The 21,188-nt window shown below is 42.0% G+C and overlaps 1 protein-coding gene across 1 annotated transcript in view; it reads right to left on the bottom strand.

Moving 5' to 3' along the window:
* Window positions 1-21,188, bottom strand: part of iqsec3a (IQ motif and Sec7 domain ArfGEF 3a) — a gene marked incomplete at both ends in the record, with an annotated part of 83,243 nt that overhangs the window by 51,267 nt on the left and 10,788 nt on the right. Inside the window, one exon of the mRNA XM_080051061.1 lies at window positions 13,575-13,655. Coding sequence (XP_079907187.1) covers window positions 13,575-13,655 — 81 coding nt within the window. The remainder of the gene's footprint in view (window positions 1-13,574; window positions 13,656-21,188) is intronic.

Genomic DNA, 21,188 nt, shown 5'->3' on the forward strand with positions numbered 1-21,188 from the left:
TTGTATAAATATAAGATGTGCTGTTAGGTCCCTGCCACAACTGTGTTAATATACAGTAGTGGGGGTAAAGGGAGGACATGACATAATGAGTGTGATATAATTCAGCTAGTATTGTTTGTTTTATTGTAATTCACTGCACATTGGTTATGATCAAAGTGCACGTTGTCAAACCACGATTTTCCAACCCCATGGTGTTGTGTTGGCTGCATGCTCAGGGAGGTTGTAAAAGAGATGTGAAAGTCTAACAAGCCACTGCTAAATGAGCTTCTTACCAAGAGCGATGGGAGTTACTACAGTGACATAAAATAATCTGCCATATTTGGAAAAGTGTTATTTATTTCACATGTCAGTATTTGTACTGGTTTAAAGTGCACAGGGGGTCAATTAGAACATGCATGCTGATGATGGCGTGTGTTTCCAAGCACCAATCAGCATTAAGGATCATACAGATCTAATGACTCAGTTGTTTGCCTATGTTGCATGGCAACTGTCAATCAAATTTGAACAAACAATACCCACAGAGCAATGTTGGTTTTTTGGGTATCAAACTCTTGATACGAGACCAATGTGAGGAATTCATGAAAGGATGGAAAGCAAGGCAAGTTGAATTAAATATAATCTGAATGAAAATCCCCACGGAGATTATGAAAATAAATCATCTAGGGTGTCCTGTCCCCATCTCCGTTGTCAGTTTTATGTCACAAGGAAGACCAAAATCCCCTACAAAAATATAACTTGTTACCAAAAATGAGGCCACTCACACTAGTGAACAAAGAGGACGAAGGTAAAAATTGGCTATTTCAAAATGGAACATGGACAGGTGGTCAAGGAGATGGAGTGGGACATTCAGGCCTGGTTGACAGACACAAAACACCCATAGACTGATTCCACAAAAGGCAGAGGGAGTTGTCAGACCATCCAGGGAAATTACAGGCAGCTGCTGACACAGAGATAAATCCAGACTTTCATTACATTCAGGATGGGGGAGGGACGGTCAAATTTATGTCATAAGCCAGAAGTTGCTTAAGAATATCCATGAACTCCACCGCAATATTTCAGAACGGGACAGCGAGAGGATGAAGCCTTCTTGAGAGCAGAAAAAAAAGACGTATTCACAAATGGAACGGAAAGGCTCACAGGCCAGTCATTGGAAAATGAAGTGAAAATGAAAAGCTCACGGCTTGGCGGTGGTGACAGCCGAAACATTAACACCCAACGAAAAGCTTGGAGTGAGAAATTTCTCCCGGATTTTGAAGAATTACTTTGCGATTTAGAGAATTATAACCAATACGCCTACAGTACTGACATTTATTGTTAATTTCCAAAATTATTTAGACAGGAATGATTAAAGTACAAAAAACACACAGCTTCATCATTTATAGTGAACAGATGCTGGGTTTGTGTAAAGCTTTGTAATCAAAGCTGGGAAGAGAGATTTTGAGAGCGGAGAAAGTGTAATAAATAAGTAAGCTAGGGGGACCTGCAGAGTTGGATGATGAGTGTCTGTGGGTTCCGTCACTACGAGCGATTTAATGTGGTTCTGGCTTCTGACAATACATTTGTCCTGCAGTACTATCAAACTCATATATAGTAGAACTTGAACAGTCTTGCCTTATTGCAATATTTATGGTATATAAAAATGACAAAGTGATGAAAAAAGTGATATTCATAGTAAAATCTCATCCACTTTAAGGCATTTAATTCTGCGCTCTGCAGGATATGATGGTTAAATGGTGCCAATATAAGGAAAAGAGGGAAACATCAATCTACTTCCTTACACCGCATTTCACCTTCAGCAAACTTAAAAGTCTGCTGATGATCGCTCTCTCTCACACACACACACACACACACACACACACACACACACACACACACACACACACGTCTCTGTCAGTGCAAGTATACTGTCAGGGTGAGAGACATCCTGTACATACAGAGTAATCCATTTGATCCGTGTTTGAAGAAGAGATAACAGGACAAGACAGAACATCTGGCATCTGATAAAACACTTCGTAAGCTCTTCAGTGTATAGAGTGGGCCTTTGACGCACATAAACACTCCACACACTCATACTAAGATTCACACACACACACACACACACACACACACACACACACACACACACACACACACACATCACCTTAATGCAGCCAAACATGGCAGGGGCCCAGGGCCTGTCAAACAATAATACAGGAGTGCAATACATATCTGATAAATGCACGACAAGTGTTCACTGTATGACAACACAAGCACAACAACCTCTACTTACTGTAAACACAGGAAGGTAGTAGTTGCCTGGAAGTAAATACTATACAATGCGTCATATTAACCCACAATGGAGTGAGAAGAATTCAGCAGAAGTGTTTTTTTAATGTATCACTTTTTTTGTTTATGTCAAAGAAAAAAAAACTAACCAATGCTGCCAATTCTTCTTGGTGGAGACAGTCTCCAGATTATGTGCAGAGACTTAGAGTGCCAAGTTATTTATTTCCCCTCCTCCTATGCTTTCTTTGTCAGCAGTGCTTGCCGCTTCAATAGTTTATTTTAAAAAAAATGGAGAGGGGAGGTTGTTTATTGTGACGACGGAGCCAAGGCAGAAGGGGCACGGTATGGCATCAGGGGCACTGCTCACTCTTTGGCATGAGCACTATTATCCTTCACTGTTCTCAGACACGCACACACACACACACACACACACACACACACACACACACACACACACACACACACACACACACACACACACACACACACACACACACACACACACACACACGTATACTCACAAATCAGTCTCCCCTCATCGGTGCTTTCAAGGAAAGGGTATAGGATAAATGTTTCACTCTGTTCTTTCTGTGGCAAAAATAAATAAAAATGAGCCATGTGGTGGCCAACCTTGTGCTTCCATTGACTCTCCACTAGAAAGTGGAGAGTCAATGGACGCTATCCCATCATCGGGCAGATAAGAGCGGGTAGGAAATTCAATTACATCTCAGTGAAATGTGAAAGTTTTGTTTTCTTCCACAACGAGAGCCCCACATCCATGCCTTTGCTGACCTTCACGTTTAATCTTCCCTTCCAACATTGGCCCTCTTTGGAGGGGATGTGGACCGTTACAGAGCGACCGGACTTGACCAATGGCAATTTCGAAGCGGGCCTATCTTAAAACTCGTTGGGCTTAGTGCATGGGCTACTGTAGGAGCAGAGTAATGGTGCGTTTTATGGTTACTGAATGGGGTGAAAGGGTGAAAGCAAAAAGAGAGGGGCCCCTGGTCTATAGCAGTGGAGCAATAACAACATTTTCCTTTATATCAAAAGGTCATAACTAAGTTGCTTCAAGGAGAAGCAACATTAACTTTAGTGCTCATGAGTCACTGACACTATTGTCAGCCTCTTTTTGTTCAAGGCTTCTTGTGCAAGTCTTGATCTTGAAAGTTTCTCTGTGCTCATCTTCAACATTAAAGTGGACAATGTTTTAGTATTTCTTTTTGGACTGGCAGCGCTGTTTTTTTATTTTTTTTAAACAACTGATTCAACTTGACCACACATCACCTCTTGAAAAGGAGGCCACAGCTGTCACTCTGCAAAGATGACTCACCACACAGAGAAAATACAACACAGTTGAATTCATGGTAACCCCGCCGTGCACAAAAAAATCTGTCACGGAAGCAAAAGTGTGACGGAGGCTAAAAACTGCAAACCCTCACTGAAAACATTTCCTTTCATCAGCTTTCAACCCATTTGAAGGAGGGTAAGTCTTTCCGCTCATAAATATGTGCTGCTCGTTTATGATGCTGACCGCAAATAATTGAAATGCAAGGGAGATGGAATCTCTTTCACTAGATGAAAACAAGTATCTACATCATTTTATTTCACCGTGCCCTCCATGTCTTTTCTGCTTTAATCTAAACCTCGACCACGCCCCTTGCTTTATTCCTCCCCCCTCTCTCATTACAGCGAGCTAGGAAAAGTCAGATTTCCCTGTCAGCATTTTTTATTTGCGTCATCCTCTGCTTCCTCATCCCCCTCTCCACTCGTTTCCTTGTTGATCTACAGTCTCTAGGCTGTCGGCGAGCTGTCAGGCCAAGGACTCTATCCTGTGATGTACGTCCAACCTGACAGCAGCCTGGGACACCTAATGTCCCTTCTGTCGGGGACAACCTGTACCCGTTACATCGCTACCTGGGTCAGTGTGTGTATAAGCGTGACTGGGAAACGGAACGGCAGGTGTGCAGGGAACATGCAGCACAGTTTTTTTTCCTTCCTCTTTTTTCTAAATCATGTCTCAAGGGGATTGCCACAGGCTCTCCGATGGGCAGGGCCGAACATTTACGGCTGAATTACATTATGACACACACACAGTCACTCAAATGCCCCTCTGGTCCCATTAGGGCGTACTTTCAGATGAAATAAAAGTTAGGGGCTCATGTAGGGTGCCTCTATGGTAGTAAAAATAATGTTTTGCCCAAAGGTCAAACCAGAGACCTTAGGGCAAGTGGGGAAATATATATATTTGTGCTGAGTAGCAAAATGCAAAGGGATGTAGAAACTATCAAGAGTGAACACTGCAGTACCAGGCACAGTGTCGAAGGTGCTTCAGAATAAGTTTAAATTGTCCTATATTCATACAATGACTGAACGCCAAATGTAAATTGTTTGATAACATGATGTCTTCATGTCCACACATCATCTTCTTTCATTAAATAGTACGCAGACTGTGATCCCTGCACACCACTGCATGTACCTGTGTGTACATCTCTCTCTCTCTTTCATTCATTTTTACCACTGACATTTAAAAAAATCCCTGATTGGAAACCCCTAAAGCCCAAAAGTGTGTCCTTGCTAAAAAAAACAATAGCAAAAAAAAAGAAAAGAAAAGAAATCTTTCAGCACACCAAGCAACCTGCATTCACACATGATAAAACAATGTGTCTCTAAATAGGGTCAGAAAGAGCCTCCTCTGTTATTACCTGCCATGCACAGCAGGCTGGAGCAGATTGCTAGTTCTTCTCCGTGTTTGGAGATTTACAGCTCACACTCTCGCCCTCTCTATTACCTCTGGAGCTGATGGGGGGAGTGCAGCTCAGGGCACCAGATGCCTGCTTGGAGGGGAATCTGGCTCTAGAGTTGTTTCTACCAACCGAGGCGTGCTGTAATATGCTGGCACTGGCTGACATGATGTGGGTGAAAGGGGTTGGTCATTGGGCTCAATTTTCTGGGAAAAAACTGTTTTTTTTATTAGTAGGAAGAGCACAGATAACTAGATGGAAGGACATATGATGGAAATATGGGCTGACGGCCAAAAGCAGAAAAAAGGTCAGGACGAAATGTGCAGCCAGCATGTGGGGACAGACAGATGTCTCCTGACTGCCAGAGCTTCTGTTGCTCGTTAGCACCCCCTGCTGTCCGTAGGGGGAGAGAGAGGGCATTTTCTTTCATTTGCGAAGCTGCAGGCGATTCAGATACAAGGACAGAAAACGCACACAGACACCAATCCCTGGACATTATGCTGTAGTTTTTCTCCTTTCTTGTCTCACACTCTCTCCCTTGCATATACAAGTACTCACCTACACACACAGGGGGCATTTTATCGCAGCACAGTCCAGCTATCGACTGGCCTGCAGAAAGGGACTATGGATATTCTTTTGAGGAACTGAAAGATGTGTGAGATGGCAGAGCAATAAAGATGGCCGGAGAGAAAGGAACAAAGAAGGTGAAAATGGGGGAGTATTAATACAACCTTGGCAAGTTGTGTGTGTGTGCGTGATTGCATTGCATGTGGTGTGGGGGAAGGAGTCAGATCTGGATTATCTGAAAAACACACGAGCCGGGCTGCAGCCAGAACACAGCATTCATCTGAGCAGTGAGCTATAGTCGAAAAATCTGTCTTCAGGCGACAAACGAAATAGAACTCCAGCTCATATTTTTTACTTGGAAAAATGGAAAACATTACGGTAAAAAGGTACATTTATCGTTCTATTTCTGGCACAGAGGAGTTCATACTGTATAATAAGCCTAACTGGCGGCATATTTCAATGGATATAATGGCAGGAGCTGAGCCTCCGGGAACAAGTCAGTCGGTTCCCGGACGTGACCAAAACTGTGAGGTACACTAGGGGATAAAAAAGAAAAGTCCATAAATTCCTAACAGAGTCAGAGAAAACGTTCTCACTCCCTGCTTCTGCCATTGTGCTATACTTGGCTCTGCGTAAGAATATAGTATGTATAATAATATCATCAACTGCTACTATCAGAATTACAAATACCACAAAATATATTTTGGAATTTGTTATTGCACTTTCATGACATCTCATAAAGGTTGTGTTGCTGTCTTTAGCCCCCGAGTAGTTTAAGCCTCAGAAACACTGCACACTAAATGACAAGCATGACTAGTAAGCTGACTCTGACGTGTACGATCAGGCGCAGTGAACCCTTTTTAAAAATATTGATAGAGTGCATGACCGTCAACAGTCCTCATTCAGCCTTTAAAAGCAGTTTGTATGAGCTAAAGAAGATCGAAGAACCCCAGAGCTGACATTTCTACAAAGGTTGAAACTTGAAAGACTGCTGATACTGACACACACCAACATCCACACACACACACACACACACACACACACACACACACACACACACACACACACACACACACACACATTTGCAAGTGCATGCAGAGAGGCTGCAGCAAAGTCATCAAAATGTTGTGCTTTTATTAAATCTCCTCTGTAATAAAAAAAAAAAAACTCAGCTAGCTTCACAATAGAGAGATAAGCCACTGAACGGAGAGAGGTGAGGAGGAGAGGCTCTCAGATTTGAACAATGGGCGCACAGCAACACATCTCATGAATAGCATGTCTAGTCTCAAACAGGTCCACGTGCTCAAAAGGAAAAGAACAAAACAGCGAATGATGTCTGCAATCACACCACTTAACATGAGCCGAACAGAATCCATGCTCTGTGGTAAAGCGGGCCTTCGGGGTGAAACTTATTTAGTTGTAGCATCCCTTTAATTAGAAATTACTGCTAGCGCTCGCTCTCTTTAAAAGCTCCTTTCATTCATTCATTTACAATGCATGCCGTGTGTTGATTCCAATTTTTTCGAGTGAATTTAGACTAACTCAAATCCCAGAGGATGTGTTCAAAGAGGAATAAGCTGGAACAAAAGAAAGACAGCAGCTGAAAGGATGGTTCCCCCCTGAGGAAAATAAAAGCTCTCCTCTGATTGGCTCAGAGACAAACCCCCTGTGGGCCAATAGGGAATGATGACAACAGAAAAACAGGGCAATAAACAATGAGGAGGATAAAAAAATAAAAAAATCCTACACTTGCAGATATGATCAGACGCGCCACACTCCTCACACCGGATGTTATGTGTGTGTCTTCTCCCCCCCCCCGTCCCCCCCTGTGCCTGCCCTATGTTCCCATGACAACAGGACAGCACGCCGACAAGGTCACTTGCTCCAGCTGAGGCAGCATGATAGCACGAACCACTGCATGCAATGGGGAGAGGTGGAGGCAGATGACAAGACAAATATTAAATGATGGGGGTTGAGGAGGTGAAAGAAACGTGGCCAACTGTGATTGAGGGTACCACATGTGTGAAAAATGTATTTGCAGGTTGCACAGGTGAGACTAATGCTGGGCGTCTGCTGGTCGGAGGATGGGATCTTGCACTAGTACAGCATGAGTGCGTGTGTGTGTGTGTGTGTGTGTGTGTCTGTGTGTTGCCCCCTAAACGTCCTCCAACGAGACGGATCAATCTCTCTGGATTAATCAGTTCCTCCGTCTGTCCCATTGCATCATGGTCCTTGTAGTCTCCCCCAACAGCAGCGCAACCTTTAATCATCTCAGTTGCTACCTAAAGGTGACAGAGCATTTCCAGCACGCGTCCTTATTCAACCCAGGTCAGCTTTCCAAATGTGGCCGATGGCATGACCCATTAGTGTGGTTTTATTTTTATTACCAGTGGATGAATAGAGGAAAAGAGGTGTCCTCCTCCTGGCCATACAACACAAGCTTTCAGGCTTGTGCCACGTCACGACCAGAGCTGAATTCATTTTCCCTTCAACGAAAAAAAACACACCATAATTCTCCACAAACACCATCTCTCAAGGTGTCAGCTCCATCTTAACCACTCGTGGCAATTTATTGATCAACATTTTATCCGCCTTCACGATCAAGGACGCTCCGGATGTGCAGGTAAAAATCATGACCCCAGGCCTCCTAAATCTGCTCTGGCACTGACCCAAATGTGTGTTGTCCTTGTACAATTTATATTCCTCTAAAGTCATACGCTTGGCCAGATGGGGCGCGTAATCCTTTCCTTTCCTGTACCTTGCCATTCTTTATAGCCAATCATAAAAGATACGGTTGTAAAAGCTTGAATTACACATCAAGTTCAAAAGTGCACATCGCTTCTAATTTACTCTAATTAGACCAGCCTAAATATATCTACATATATTACTCTTTAACTTTCAGATGAATGGTTTTACTGCCCGGCAACCAACTATTCCCCCCCCCCCCCCTCCTTCCCCCAAATAAACTTTGATAAGCATGTGTTAACAAACAGAGAACTTCTTCTCAGGCTTGTGAAGTTGACTAATTTCCTCCCTGACAAGGTAAATCATTATGGGAGATTGTGGGAGCTAATTAGCATAGCATACCTCATTAAAGGCGTTGGTGTGTAATAGGTGTTCAAGTCATTTGTCAGGAGCGTGGCGGGATGACAGATTTAAGTCGGGTTTTTTTAGATGCCGGGGAAGTTGTCAGTATTTCCTCATGAGTCGGTGGGGTGAAGTAGTTGGTTTAGCAGCCAAGGAGTGTTTGCCGTCACCTGCCAAAGTCAGACTGGTCAGTTTATATTTAACTCTGTGGGCCAAAAGAGTGTGTTTACAATCCTATTGGGTGTGTCCAGGATGACTCAGCTATTTAGAACATGTTTTACTTTAAGTTGAAGTTCAAACTTTCTAAATTAAGCCACATTTCACTTGCATGTTTGGGGGAACTAGACACAGTTGAATCATATTTTTGCACTCACTTAAGAAAGGAAAGTCTTTGATTGAAGACACTGTTCTGCATCGCATTATTCTCGGTGTCTGGGATGCTATTCAAGAAATGTTCTCCCATTTTTAAGGTGTCTGCTGCGGTTGTTTACACATTTCATTCATACATTTTTTTGGACATGCAAAGCACAAAATGGAAGAAGCTCATGACTCACTCACAAACTAAATTCACCAGGATGGAGTGAGCATAAATTGATTTGCACATAAATGTGTGTAATGGAAGGGCAAGCAGAAACCAATTGCTTGCAATGTCTTTCTCGAGCCACGATTCTGCAGCTCACATTTTGTCACTTGGAAACTCCTCCAGTCGAAGTCAGATATTTCCTGAATGCGTGTGCATGAGTGAGCAGCATGTGCTTGTGAATGTTACGGATTTAAACCCCCTCAAACACAGTTACAACCATTGCACTACTATTCACCCATGGGCCGGGGGAAGCTTTTGTTTTGTTCTTAAAGAGGACTCTTTGCATAGACTCACAAAAACACACAGAAGCAGCAATTTAAAAAAGTAACTAATAACCCTACCTGCGGCTTGTCCACAAGGCAACTTCCTGATTGGTCTATGTTTATGATGTGACATTCTCCAGGCTAGGATATTCTAATAATGCTTTCCTTCCACTTTAAGAGGTCTCTTGGGCCCACTAGATGTTGACCACAGAAGTTCCCCTAGTGTTGCCAGGAGTGTAGAGAAGTACCAATAAAACTCCAGAGTTAAATTTAAGCTCACAGCAGGAGAAGATGGCTCACACTTGTAATTGAAAGGCTGTGGCCATCCTGCACCATCAGCCCCTTCCATGAGTGATTATATAGATGTGACTTGGTGACCCTGAATACAAAACCCCTATAGTCTCTAAACCCCTTCGGTGCATCCTTAAAGCCCGGCAAGAGTGACCGGGACTGTCAGGGTGAGTTTCCAGCCTCCGTAGGGTCCTCGTTATATGTGACAGAGAAATCCTCTAGTCCTCTCTTCAGTTCATAACGTTCCACAACTTAAATTATTCCGCATACACCTTGTTATCACCCCTGCGCCTTGTTTCCCCCTACCTAACTGATCGGAAAAAAGCCGCCCCCCACCCCACCCCTAGGTGTAGACGGACACAAACCGAGTTTGAAGTGCGGCTTCCAATTAGCGCAATGACTTCCCTTCATAGAGGCGGTGCCCTTTTCCAAACTAACCCCTCTGACTCCAGGGCCTAAATTTACTCTGAGTAGAAAGAGTGATGGAAGTGAAATATCAATGGTCGCCCTTTGTCAGGTTCAGTGTGTGAAACAAGGCTTCATTACATCCTGAAGTGGACGCGGTGCACACAGAGGAAATACATTTTCCTTTTTTTATGTTAATCACGCCTTGTCTGGTGGCAAGTGGAGCCCCTCAATCTTGCCAGACAACAAAATCCACTCACATTTATTTTTCATAAGAGTTTTTTTCGTAGATATTTGCAAATTTGAGGTAATTTTGCGCACAATTGCCAATCCCAAAAAATGTTTTGCTCCGATGTCAAACTACTCCAGTTTTCTGTAGAGTCATGGGTACTTTGCAAATAGGATCTGCTGATTGCTAATTCTGAATACATAAAAGGGAGCCAATTTGCCAACATATAAATAACTATAGGCTAAAAACAACAGGGGCCGGTTGTACTAGATGGATGTTCACCCAGGTGTATGACTAGGCTGGACGTAAAATGCACCTTTAGCCCTACATAGAATTTATTCCGGATGCACCAGGGCTGAAGTTGTAACCGAATAAATTCATGGGAGTGTTCTACTCTCCCAAAGCCTTCTGGGAACTGTAGGCCAATATGTATTACATTACTAGGCTCAGATTGTCCCATCAACATGTTATTTATATCCATTGATGCATGTTCCTCCTCCTCCTGATATATTTGAAATTAAAAATAACAATATGCCAGGCATATCGTGACTCTGTTAAAAGACTGTTTACAAAAAAAGAAAGAAACAAGGAAAAAAATCTTAGGGTTCAGTGAAGGTGTCTCATCTCTTTTAGCCAGCCTAAAATGGAAAGCATGTCTGTTGTACACTGGCAATGAATAAGGATACCTAAAATTGTCTGTGTATTGGAATGCATCTTCTTAAAAAAAAAAAAATGTTTTATCTGTATCAGTAGCTGTGTATCTGTGTATCTGAATCTTATGGCAGTGGGGGCGGGACCTGATAAGCCTTTGGCTTCTCCTGCTTCCCTTCGGACGATAACACAAAGTAATATGTATGAATATGCAAAGAGAAAATTGTGTATTGTGTGTAATTGTCCGGAAGAATAATAATAAATAAATAATCATGGATTTCCCTGCTGATCTGGTTGCGTGCAAAGTGTAGTGCATTTCCCTGAATAATTTGAAATAGTATATAACATATGCCTAAGTGTATCATAGTTACACACTGGCACACGCACATACACATGTACATTAACACACACACACAGACACACACACACACACACACACACACACACACACACACACACAGAGAGACAAGGAGCTATGTTCTGATCACTGCCAAGCCAAAGCATGCAACATGATAAGAACTTTTTTTTTTTTTTTCACATGAACACAGATGCATTACATGTGTCAACAAGGAGGCTCACCAGTTTCCAGCATGGAAAAAAAATACCCTACGGTACACACATCAATGCATTATGGGTAGCCTTACATTGCATTAAGTTACACTTTTGTTACAAGGTCATAATCATACATGGCTCTTTCAAACGTAATGGGACCACAGTGGAGAGACAAGCCCGAATGAAGTGAACATGGACGATGATGGATGCAATGAGGTGTGGGGGTGTCGCTGTGATGTGATGCGGCGATGCCACGTGAGTAAAAATGATCGACAAATCACTGACAACAATGCGGAAATACAGAAAGTCAACGACAACAGAATACAGCTTCAAGAAAGGAGAAAAGACGCAACGAGGATAAAAAACAAAACAAAACAAAAGGACAACACCACAAGCTGCTTTCTGACGCGGCCCCAGAGAGTCCTGCTTTGAAGTGGTTTGCTTCAGAGGATGGTAGGAGGGGGGGGAGGGGTCGGTGGGGTTGACAAGTTAGCTAGGACCTTCTGCTGTGCTCTTGCTTTGTACCTTTAGCTAATGGTCCCTAAGCATAAAGCAATCACAAAATGCAACAGCACCAAACTGCTTCGATCAAGCAAAGTTCAACCTGCTGAACACTGATCGATTCTCGTCTTCTTTTTTATTTATTTATTCTACCTTTCCAATTTCCCCTCCGACCAGCTTCTGTTTTTATGAATGTCACATCTGCTCAATTTTAGCCACTGGCCTCTGGAGTCTCCATTTAATGGAGACGTGAAGCGTGGCAACAGCTACTGCAAGAGACTTGGGTTTTGAGTCAGTCGCCGTCTGAAAAGGTACTGATATCTGTGATTCTTGGTCTGCAGATTTCTGTCATTTTCTATGTCTGGCCATATCATTTTCCATCATTACACGTTTTGCCTACCCGCTATTTTCCGCCAGGCTCAAACAATGCAACAAAAGTAATCCTGTAAAATTTGAAGAAGGTCCACAACAGTCCTAATTGCTACTGATGTGCCTCGGCAAGCTAAATGCCATAATTTTCAGTGGAACGCTGGTGGTAAATGAAAGCATAAGGCAAACACAACAATTTGCCTTTTCTGCTTGAAGAAGTGGTTGGGGATTCTATCATTTCTGTTGTCCTCCCTTTATCTAATTCTGTATTTTGTGGGCTGTCTATTCAATACTTTTCAATTTCATAATTTAATTTAATTTGAATGATTATGCTCCCTCAACGCGGTCAAACAAATAGTACAGGTAGTACAGAGGCAAGTAATCCTTTATTTAACTTTTAATAACTTACAAGTTTCATCTTTTAAATTAGCTGAAACTAAAAAACATTCATACACATAGTTAAATTAGTTGGAATTCCTGTCCGAATACACACAGAATTTTCAACTGCCAGCAATTGGCTCCTTCACTGCCCATCTGATGTAAACAGATAACTGCATCATCCTTCTGCTATGCTTGCTAAACTGTAATATTTTGTTTTACAATTATCCAATGTTCATACAGACGGGACAACAGAGGGCTTGACTAATGTCCAGAGAATGGCATCTTGATGTTATTGGTTTGGATATTACTATTGTGTTCCAGTGGATGGATATGTTTTCGATAGCCTGACAAACATGGCACTGGCGCTCTGTGGAGAATCAGGCTTCAACCAGACCCAAAACCCAAGCTGGTGTGACAGAAGTCTCCCTCTAATTGGCTCATTCTTAGCTCCGAGCGGGAAAGGAAAATTCAAATTGTCCGTGGAATAAACTGAAGCATTTCCAACCACTTCAACTTGGATAACGCTGCTGGGGTTAGTTGTGTGGGCTAAATTAGCGACAGTAGCACCGCATGGTAAGTGGCTGCAATACAAATTCAAAATAAAAAATTGTTTAAAGTAAATAAATAAGCTTGAAAATAAAAAGGTATATATTTGTGCAGGTGTTACAAGGATGCATTGGTCTTACCTGGGGACACAGGCAGTAGAGGTCTCCCCCTCAGGGGCCTCTGGGGCAGGGCAGCAGAACTGGTGAAGCACGGTTTGGTTGCTGTGTGAAGAAGAGTAGAAAAGGAATTATAGAATAAATAGAAATAAAGGATCAAAGGAATTTTTTGGTAAACGTTGAGTTCTTTCTTTTTGGTTTTTAGTTCTACATATTTAAATCTAGTTTTTCAAGTCAATTCCATCCCCAATCCAAACCTTTTAAACTTCTCCCCAAAAAGCTATTGCCCAATCGAAGCTTGGCAACTGTAACTAGGCACAGAAGTCCTGTCTTTCTCCAGAGCAGTGTGCATGGCGTGCCAAGAGACATACTGTATTATAGTGATTTGAATGGTGCTTTATTTCCTTCCACCCTCTCTAAAACCAGAAAACAACAAGAGAAAAACTGTAAAGACTGAATTGTTTCCCGACTCTTATGTGAGAATTAAAAGCTAGCATGTCCAGCCCACTAGCTTACTGCAGCAGTAACCCAGTGGTACTGCCAAGGCCAGAGGCATTTCACACTGCATAATAACAGGTTATGTGAGGGGAAAAGCTTTGTTCATGAAAGCACATTCCCCGCTGTGTGGAAGACACAGAGAGCTACTATGTCAGAGTGTACGCTAATGTTCTCTTTGGGGGGGGGGATTTCTAGAAGTTTGTTTAAGGGTTAGGGTTGTTCATAACCATAATCTTAAACCACATCACAGCTGCCATGCGCAGATATTGCAGAAACAGGGTGTATTTCGAAATCTCCAAAAGCCACCTTGATATTCCTGCATCAAAAACAGTGGGGTATGTTTTAATAATTTAGATTCAATTGGTATATATTAACACTTGTTGCTACTTGTTGTCTACCATGCCTTATATATTTTTGCTGTATTGTCTACCATGCCTTATATATATATATATATATATATATATATATATATATATATATATATATATATATATATATATACAACATTGCAAGTTGCTACACTGTTTATTTAGAGGAAAACTTGTAGATTTACCCTTGGACCATAAAAGCACTGGCCCAATGTCAGGCTAGGTTGTCAATGGAGAGACAATGGCTGCCTGGATTTGAGCCATTGACAGCTTTGTCGCCCAATTCACAGCTCATATGCTAATACTTGGAGCCTGTTAAACAAGTAGTCACAGCTGACACTGATGATTGACAGCAAAGGCAACACCCTCAAGGCATTGTACAATATTACTCAGTCAGCATTCAAGTAAGATCTTTCACTCTTTGATAATGTTTTTGTGAAGGAATTCTGACCACGAACAAGAGTAGAAGAGTTGGCCTAAAATGGTTTTATCAAGGGGTGTTGATTGTGCTGATGATCACATGTGTTTGGATGAGAACCAATGAATGCAAACAATTCTTCAGGTCGCCTTTAACTGGAGGATATCAATGAAAAGTGCCACGTGTGTGTGTAGTCCAAAGCGACTTATGAATCAAAGCTTCCCGTGAAGGGAAATACCAAGTGGAATGAATATCACTTTGCTTTTTGATCCATGTCAGTCTATGTTAAGTTGATCTGAAAATGATATCAAGAGAGACAGACAGAGAGAATGGGAGAGACCTTGGAGGAGTTTTGAGCGCTTCATCATCGGCATGGAGACAGACGCAAAGAGACAAAAGGCTTCACTGCTTCAGCACCACGGAGAGAGACACAGACAGACAGTGAACGTGTCAGCACCGAAAGTTGGAAAGTTTATTCCCTTATTATTCTCATTTTTGGGCTGCCAAACTAAGTCCAGTTTGGTTCCAGTTTTTATAAAGCAATCTATTGCTGCAACTACTCATTATTGTCATTATAAGTTATTCAGCTATCAGTTTGTGAATTCATTTTTCACTTAATATTCAGTCTGTTTCTGAAATCATACCAAAAAAAGCAACAAATAGCCATATTTTAGACGCTGGAACCAAAGGGTTAGCATTTTTCCTGATAAACTACTATCAACACAGCAGAAGATTTGTTTTCGTTTAATTGAGCAATCCATTAGTTGACTAATAGTTTCAATTCTAAAGCAAGGCAGTAAAGTTTTCCCTTGTTCCAGCAAAGGTATACAATCCCTCCATCAGACTACAACAGCTGTGAAACAGAATTAATTCTATACAAAGTTAGAGGACAAAGTGCAAAATTAATGTCTTCACATTTTGGTGGCAGTAAAAACAAAAAGTACAGTTCAAGTACAGTGCACTGGAGAGTGAAAATATTGCTGCGGCAAAAACTACCAGTAATGCATCAAAGCATATTTTCAAAAACATTCCTATATTTTACTGGAAGGTAATGTGGATGCATAGTCGCAAGTGAAGGTGATGTTGAAATGTAGCAGGGAGAAGAGCAAGGATATCAAATTTGTATGAGCATGTGAGAAAGCCGTGAGTGCACTCGCTTCCACCGCTCCTTCACGCACACGACCCTGTGTTTTTTTAACCTGGACGCTGCCTCGCATTCTTGATTTTCAAGCTCTGTCCATTCTCCTCCTCTCCTTCTGTCCCCCTTCACACTGATTTTCCATCACTCTCAGTCTCCACGACTCCCCATCCCCCCTACTCCAGGTCCTGCGGGCATGGCGGCGTGTTATGCAAGAGAGAGGGATTTGCTCAATTACTCACGCTGTCAGGAGATGCGGCCAGTTAAAAAATGCATCTGCTTTTTCCATATGTCCTATTCCTGGACACAGGAACAAGGAGAAGAAGGACAGAGAGTTGAGAGGTGAGACATAAACATATAGATGGGGGAAGCACCTGAATGTCTTCTCCGACAAGAGCATGACCTCTAGTTCACCTCAAGAACACTTCCCATTTGTACATTTTTAAACACCCTGGTATTTGTAGGCTCTAAAAGGTTGAAAATGCTTTAGAAAACCCCCCAGAAATACCTTAAAAAGGGAAGGGTTTGTGTGAAGTGTTACTGCAACAATAGCAAGACAGCGCAAGGGAGGGTATGACAGCAAATTAATTCCCATTGTTAATGGCTCCTCTAATTGTGCTCGTCTTAACGACCGTGACACCGCCGTGGCCGGTTTTTAATAGGTCGAGAACACAGGAACTCTCCAAGGGGACTCAGATTAGTGCGTGCGTTGGAAACAGCAGAGCACCCTTGCTCCCGTTTGTGTATATTCCAAAGGACAAGGTATAATAAAGTCTGGAATAGATGTGAATCACTGGCACTGCATTTATATTGTCTAGTTTTATTTGCTTCCTGAGAATTAACAGCAAACGTCCACGTTAATAAAGTCTGTGAATCACATTCACAGTGGTGATACCCTGGCTGGAGACAAAACAGCAATTCATCAGGGTATGACAAACTTAATAATGAAATATATTTGCATATTGATACATATTGTCTTCTTTATAGACCAAACAATTGGTTGTTTTTACACACCATCTGCACAAACACATGCATTTCCCAAAATGTTAACACAATGGTAACTCCTAATAGGAGTAATTGGTTTATTATAAGAGAAGTATTTCTAGTAGTTGCAGAAACTTTGTAAATATTAGAGGTGCCAAATAATAGTCAGAACTGTGATGAGATTTCTAATAACATGTAATACGAAAAATTCCAAAAAGGTGGAAAGAAAGATCATTATTTGCTCCCAAAATGGCGGCCTGTGAGATTGGCCTACGATGCATCATCCTCCCGGTCCAAGCCTCTCACTCGAGACGTGCCTCTGATTTGGAGTGCTGACCGATGAGTGTGTGAATAATGTCGGCATAATGTGAACCACTCCAGACTTGCTGAGTCGTCCTTATCTTGTCAAAGGCGTTGGGAGAAATAATAAGTAGAGCAGCCCATCTGAATTGAATCAATGCAGCATTTTAAGCAGAGAGGGAGAGGTGAAGCAGGGGTTAGTTGCCTCTGATAATGAGACACTTGTGGACAATGCACAAGACATGGCTGTTACTGACACATATCCAAATTCAGCAAACTCAAGTATTTTTTTTTAAATTTTGGTTTTTCAAGAGGACCCTATTTATAAATGGTACAGTGTGTAATATTGGTGTATTAAGCGGAATATATATAGTGGTGAGATTATAAAAAAACTTTAATTTTCAAGTGATTATACACCAATTAAAACATTCTTATGAATATTATATATTCCATTTCTACCAAGTCCGTTCTCATAAAAAAAACAATACATTTGACACTTGGTATCATTAATAGGCAACACTGCACTGCAGAGAAAGCCGACCAAATCAACTATTGTGACTTTCTGTATATCAAGAATCTGTTCATGCAAGAAACAAGTTGCACTGATATGAAGGAGAGGTGGTGCCATCATTTTCTAAATAATCTCCGCGATCAATCCATTTCCCTGTTAAGGATTACGTACGACATTTTGTAGTTGAATTCCTTCTGCAGCATATGAATTCCAACCTTCCAGAGCCTCCTAAACCCATTTCCTCACAGACACCTCCTTGGAAACAGTGCTGCTGTTTGATCAACACTCACGCCGAAGATTAAACTGAACTTGCATGACCTGCTTTCAGATATTCCACACCACTGACTCAGCCCCCCTATTGGCCTAAACTCGCTAATACCACCTATGAAAAATCTATAAGCTTTTATAAGCTCTCCACACACATTGGGTCTGTTTGAGGGAGAGTGTAATCTGCGCGCCGCGGTTTCATTGTGTTTTGTTTTAACTTCTCGCGTGTGTCTAATGTGTCTCCTTTGTGCTGCATTCAGCCTTACTGTGTCAATAGCTCCCCAGCTGATTCAACTGGGCTCAAGGCAGGAAAAGATCTGTGCACAGTGAAGTGATACAATTTGAAGCATTGGGATGGAGAGAGAGAGAGAGAGAGCGGGGGGGGGGGGGGGGGGTCAAAGCTTGCAATACTTGACGGATTAGTTTTTCACAGACCATTTCCTTGGCAGTCAGGGAACAAAATAGCTGTGAACATGTTCGCTGGTGGAAAAAAAAACACATACTATGCAGTATTAAGAGTCTGCCCCTCAAGGCCAAAACACAGTAAACACAAATACAATTGACCTTGGAGGAAGCAAACAGATTCAAAACAGCGATACACAGCTGAGGTACTTTTTTCTGCATTTCATTTACATGTTTGCTTTAATGCAATAACTGCATTTTGCATGGTCAAGGTCAAAGTCAAATAAAGAGTGGGCTTCAGAAAGAGAAAGAAAGAAAAACATGTATATGTTATTATAGTAAGGTGGGTAAAATAAATTATTTAAAAAGAATATATTTAAAGTGGCTACGAGTAACGTTGGCGGTTGGCGGCCCCTTTGGACAAAAGCGGTAGTATTTTTACGACGCCAGCTGTCGTAAAGCTGTTTTCTAGCTTGTGCCGGCCGTGCTAGTGTCAAATGATTAGGATGCAGTATAGTGCATGTCCGTGTGTTGAAAGTGTGAGGGCACGGACTCTTTTCGGCTCCGTGAGAGTGGTTAGTGACACTTCATCAACTAATGCCAGTCAGTGCCACACACACCTGATTGCAATGAGTTGATGCAGTGTCACTAACCACTCTCACGCAGCTGAAAGATTCCGTGTCCTCACAGAAAGCGAATGAAGCGAGAGACGGCAGTATGGATCACGATGAGGTTATGTGTTTATGTTGTATTTCAGATGAATAATGGTCATCTGATGATGATGAAGCAAAGTAAACCTTTTTCCGTACCGCTCATTCATTTAGGGTATTAACTGTAGGACTAGTTATTACACTAACGCCCTCCTCCCGCCCATCTGTCACTCTCCCTTTTAGCTTTTCTTCATTGAATTTTCTTTTTTTCTTTGATGATTCAGCCCTGTTATCAGCCATTATGACGACAAATAACTGTCTCAAACAAGCCTTCTGCTCCACTTCCCTCACCTGGAGGGATAGGCTACTGAAATCACGTTGCTGCGCTACACTGAAATCTGCGACCAATAGAGCCTGCATGCGCAAGCCAAAAATCGGACTGGGTATGCGACCAGACCAAATGCAGTAATAAAAACTATATTAAAATGGCTGTCTTTGCACTGATGGTCTTGTTTGCTGTTGAAGGTCATTTATGATTATGAGAGGAAAAATTAGGCTGTTTTAAAGATATTTAAAAGTTACTCGTAGCTGGTTTAACTGGAGATGTATTGCATGCCTGGAGGAAGTAAAAAGAGAAAAAGACACCTGACTGGTATATGCAGTATTACCCGAAGCCCTTTGATTGGCAAAATCAAATTTAAAAAGACGCCCCAAAATGTATTTGTAATACTTCACTTCCATTTGGCAAATTGGCAGTCACTGTAAGTGCTAGTTTATCACTACAGGCTGAGAGTGCTTCGTGGTGGTGTGTGCATATTTCAGTGAGTTTGGAACGATGTATTAAACATGATCGAAGAGTGGATTACTTGCAGAAAACTATCCCTGAAACTGAATCTTTCGAGACTTCTTCCTGTATGAGCACTGCACCAATCTTCCACACGGATACACACCTAGAAATTGTCTTGTGTTAAAGCATGCACACGCACACACACACACACACACACACACACACACACACACACACACACACACACACACACACACACACACACACACACACACACACACACACACACACACACACACACACACACACACACACACACACACACACACACACACACACACACAGAGTGAATTTAAAAATAGAAAAAAAGCTTCTTTGAAAGGTTGACGTCAGCATAGTCTCTTGGGCCATCCCATGAGGCTTAGGTTCGCCTTCTGCAAGTGAAACTGAGAGAGCTGAAGATGGACGAGAGAACACGACTACTTTTCCCAGGAGAGAGGCAAACAAAGGAATGAGGGGGGGGGGGGGAATTCGCTGTATTCAATCCAAAAAAAAACTACTGACGTGGTCATGGAAGCTTCCACATTGGAGCGTTGTTCACACTTTCTCTGAGTCATTGTGGCCTACTTGATTCCACTGCGGCACTTGACACTTCTTTAAATATGAAATCAGTTCACAACCCATTTCTGCTGCATCGTGCCTGATCGAACAAAGCAAGCCTCACCACCTCTTGAGATCACAGTTGTAACAACGTAATGATCTGGGGCAGCACATGAGCTTCAGTTCCAAAGACAAGGATAAGCGATCAGTCATAATGTTCCTAAGAGCATCATTAGAGCCAGTCGAAAATTGTATCTGTATATGACTAACATCGGCAGCGTGACATGTTCAGCAGCTACACATGTTCCATAGAAGAAAAATTATATTATAAACCATGTCAAATGTCAAAAGGTAAATGCCAAGTGTTTACTACTCGCATAATTGTCCACACTTCTTTAGCTTAACTCCAAACTGTGGGTCCTCCTACAATAAAACTTTAAAGACAAGCCTTTTGAAAGACAGAAGGCAAAAGCAAGGACAAGGGAGGGACCTGTGCCTCATATAGACCAAGGTTGACAGAGGTTGAAGTCTAGAAGCTACAATTATACTGTAGAAAAATCCTATCTGTACTGCAGCTGATTGATTGAAAAAAAAACAGTGAGAAATCAAATATTTGTACATCCCTGAATAGAACTAAAGAAACACGTCACTATGTACAGTCCTGCGAGCCCTGGGAATATTGGGATGACCCCATTTCAGCTGTTAATCATTTCCC

The sequence above is a fragment of the Ammodytes marinus genome (genome assembly GCF_949987685.1).
Source record: "Ammodytes marinus genome assembly, chromosome: 22".
NCBI classification, from domain to species: Eukaryota; Metazoa; Chordata; class Actinopteri; order Uranoscopiformes; family Ammodytidae; genus Ammodytes; species Ammodytes marinus.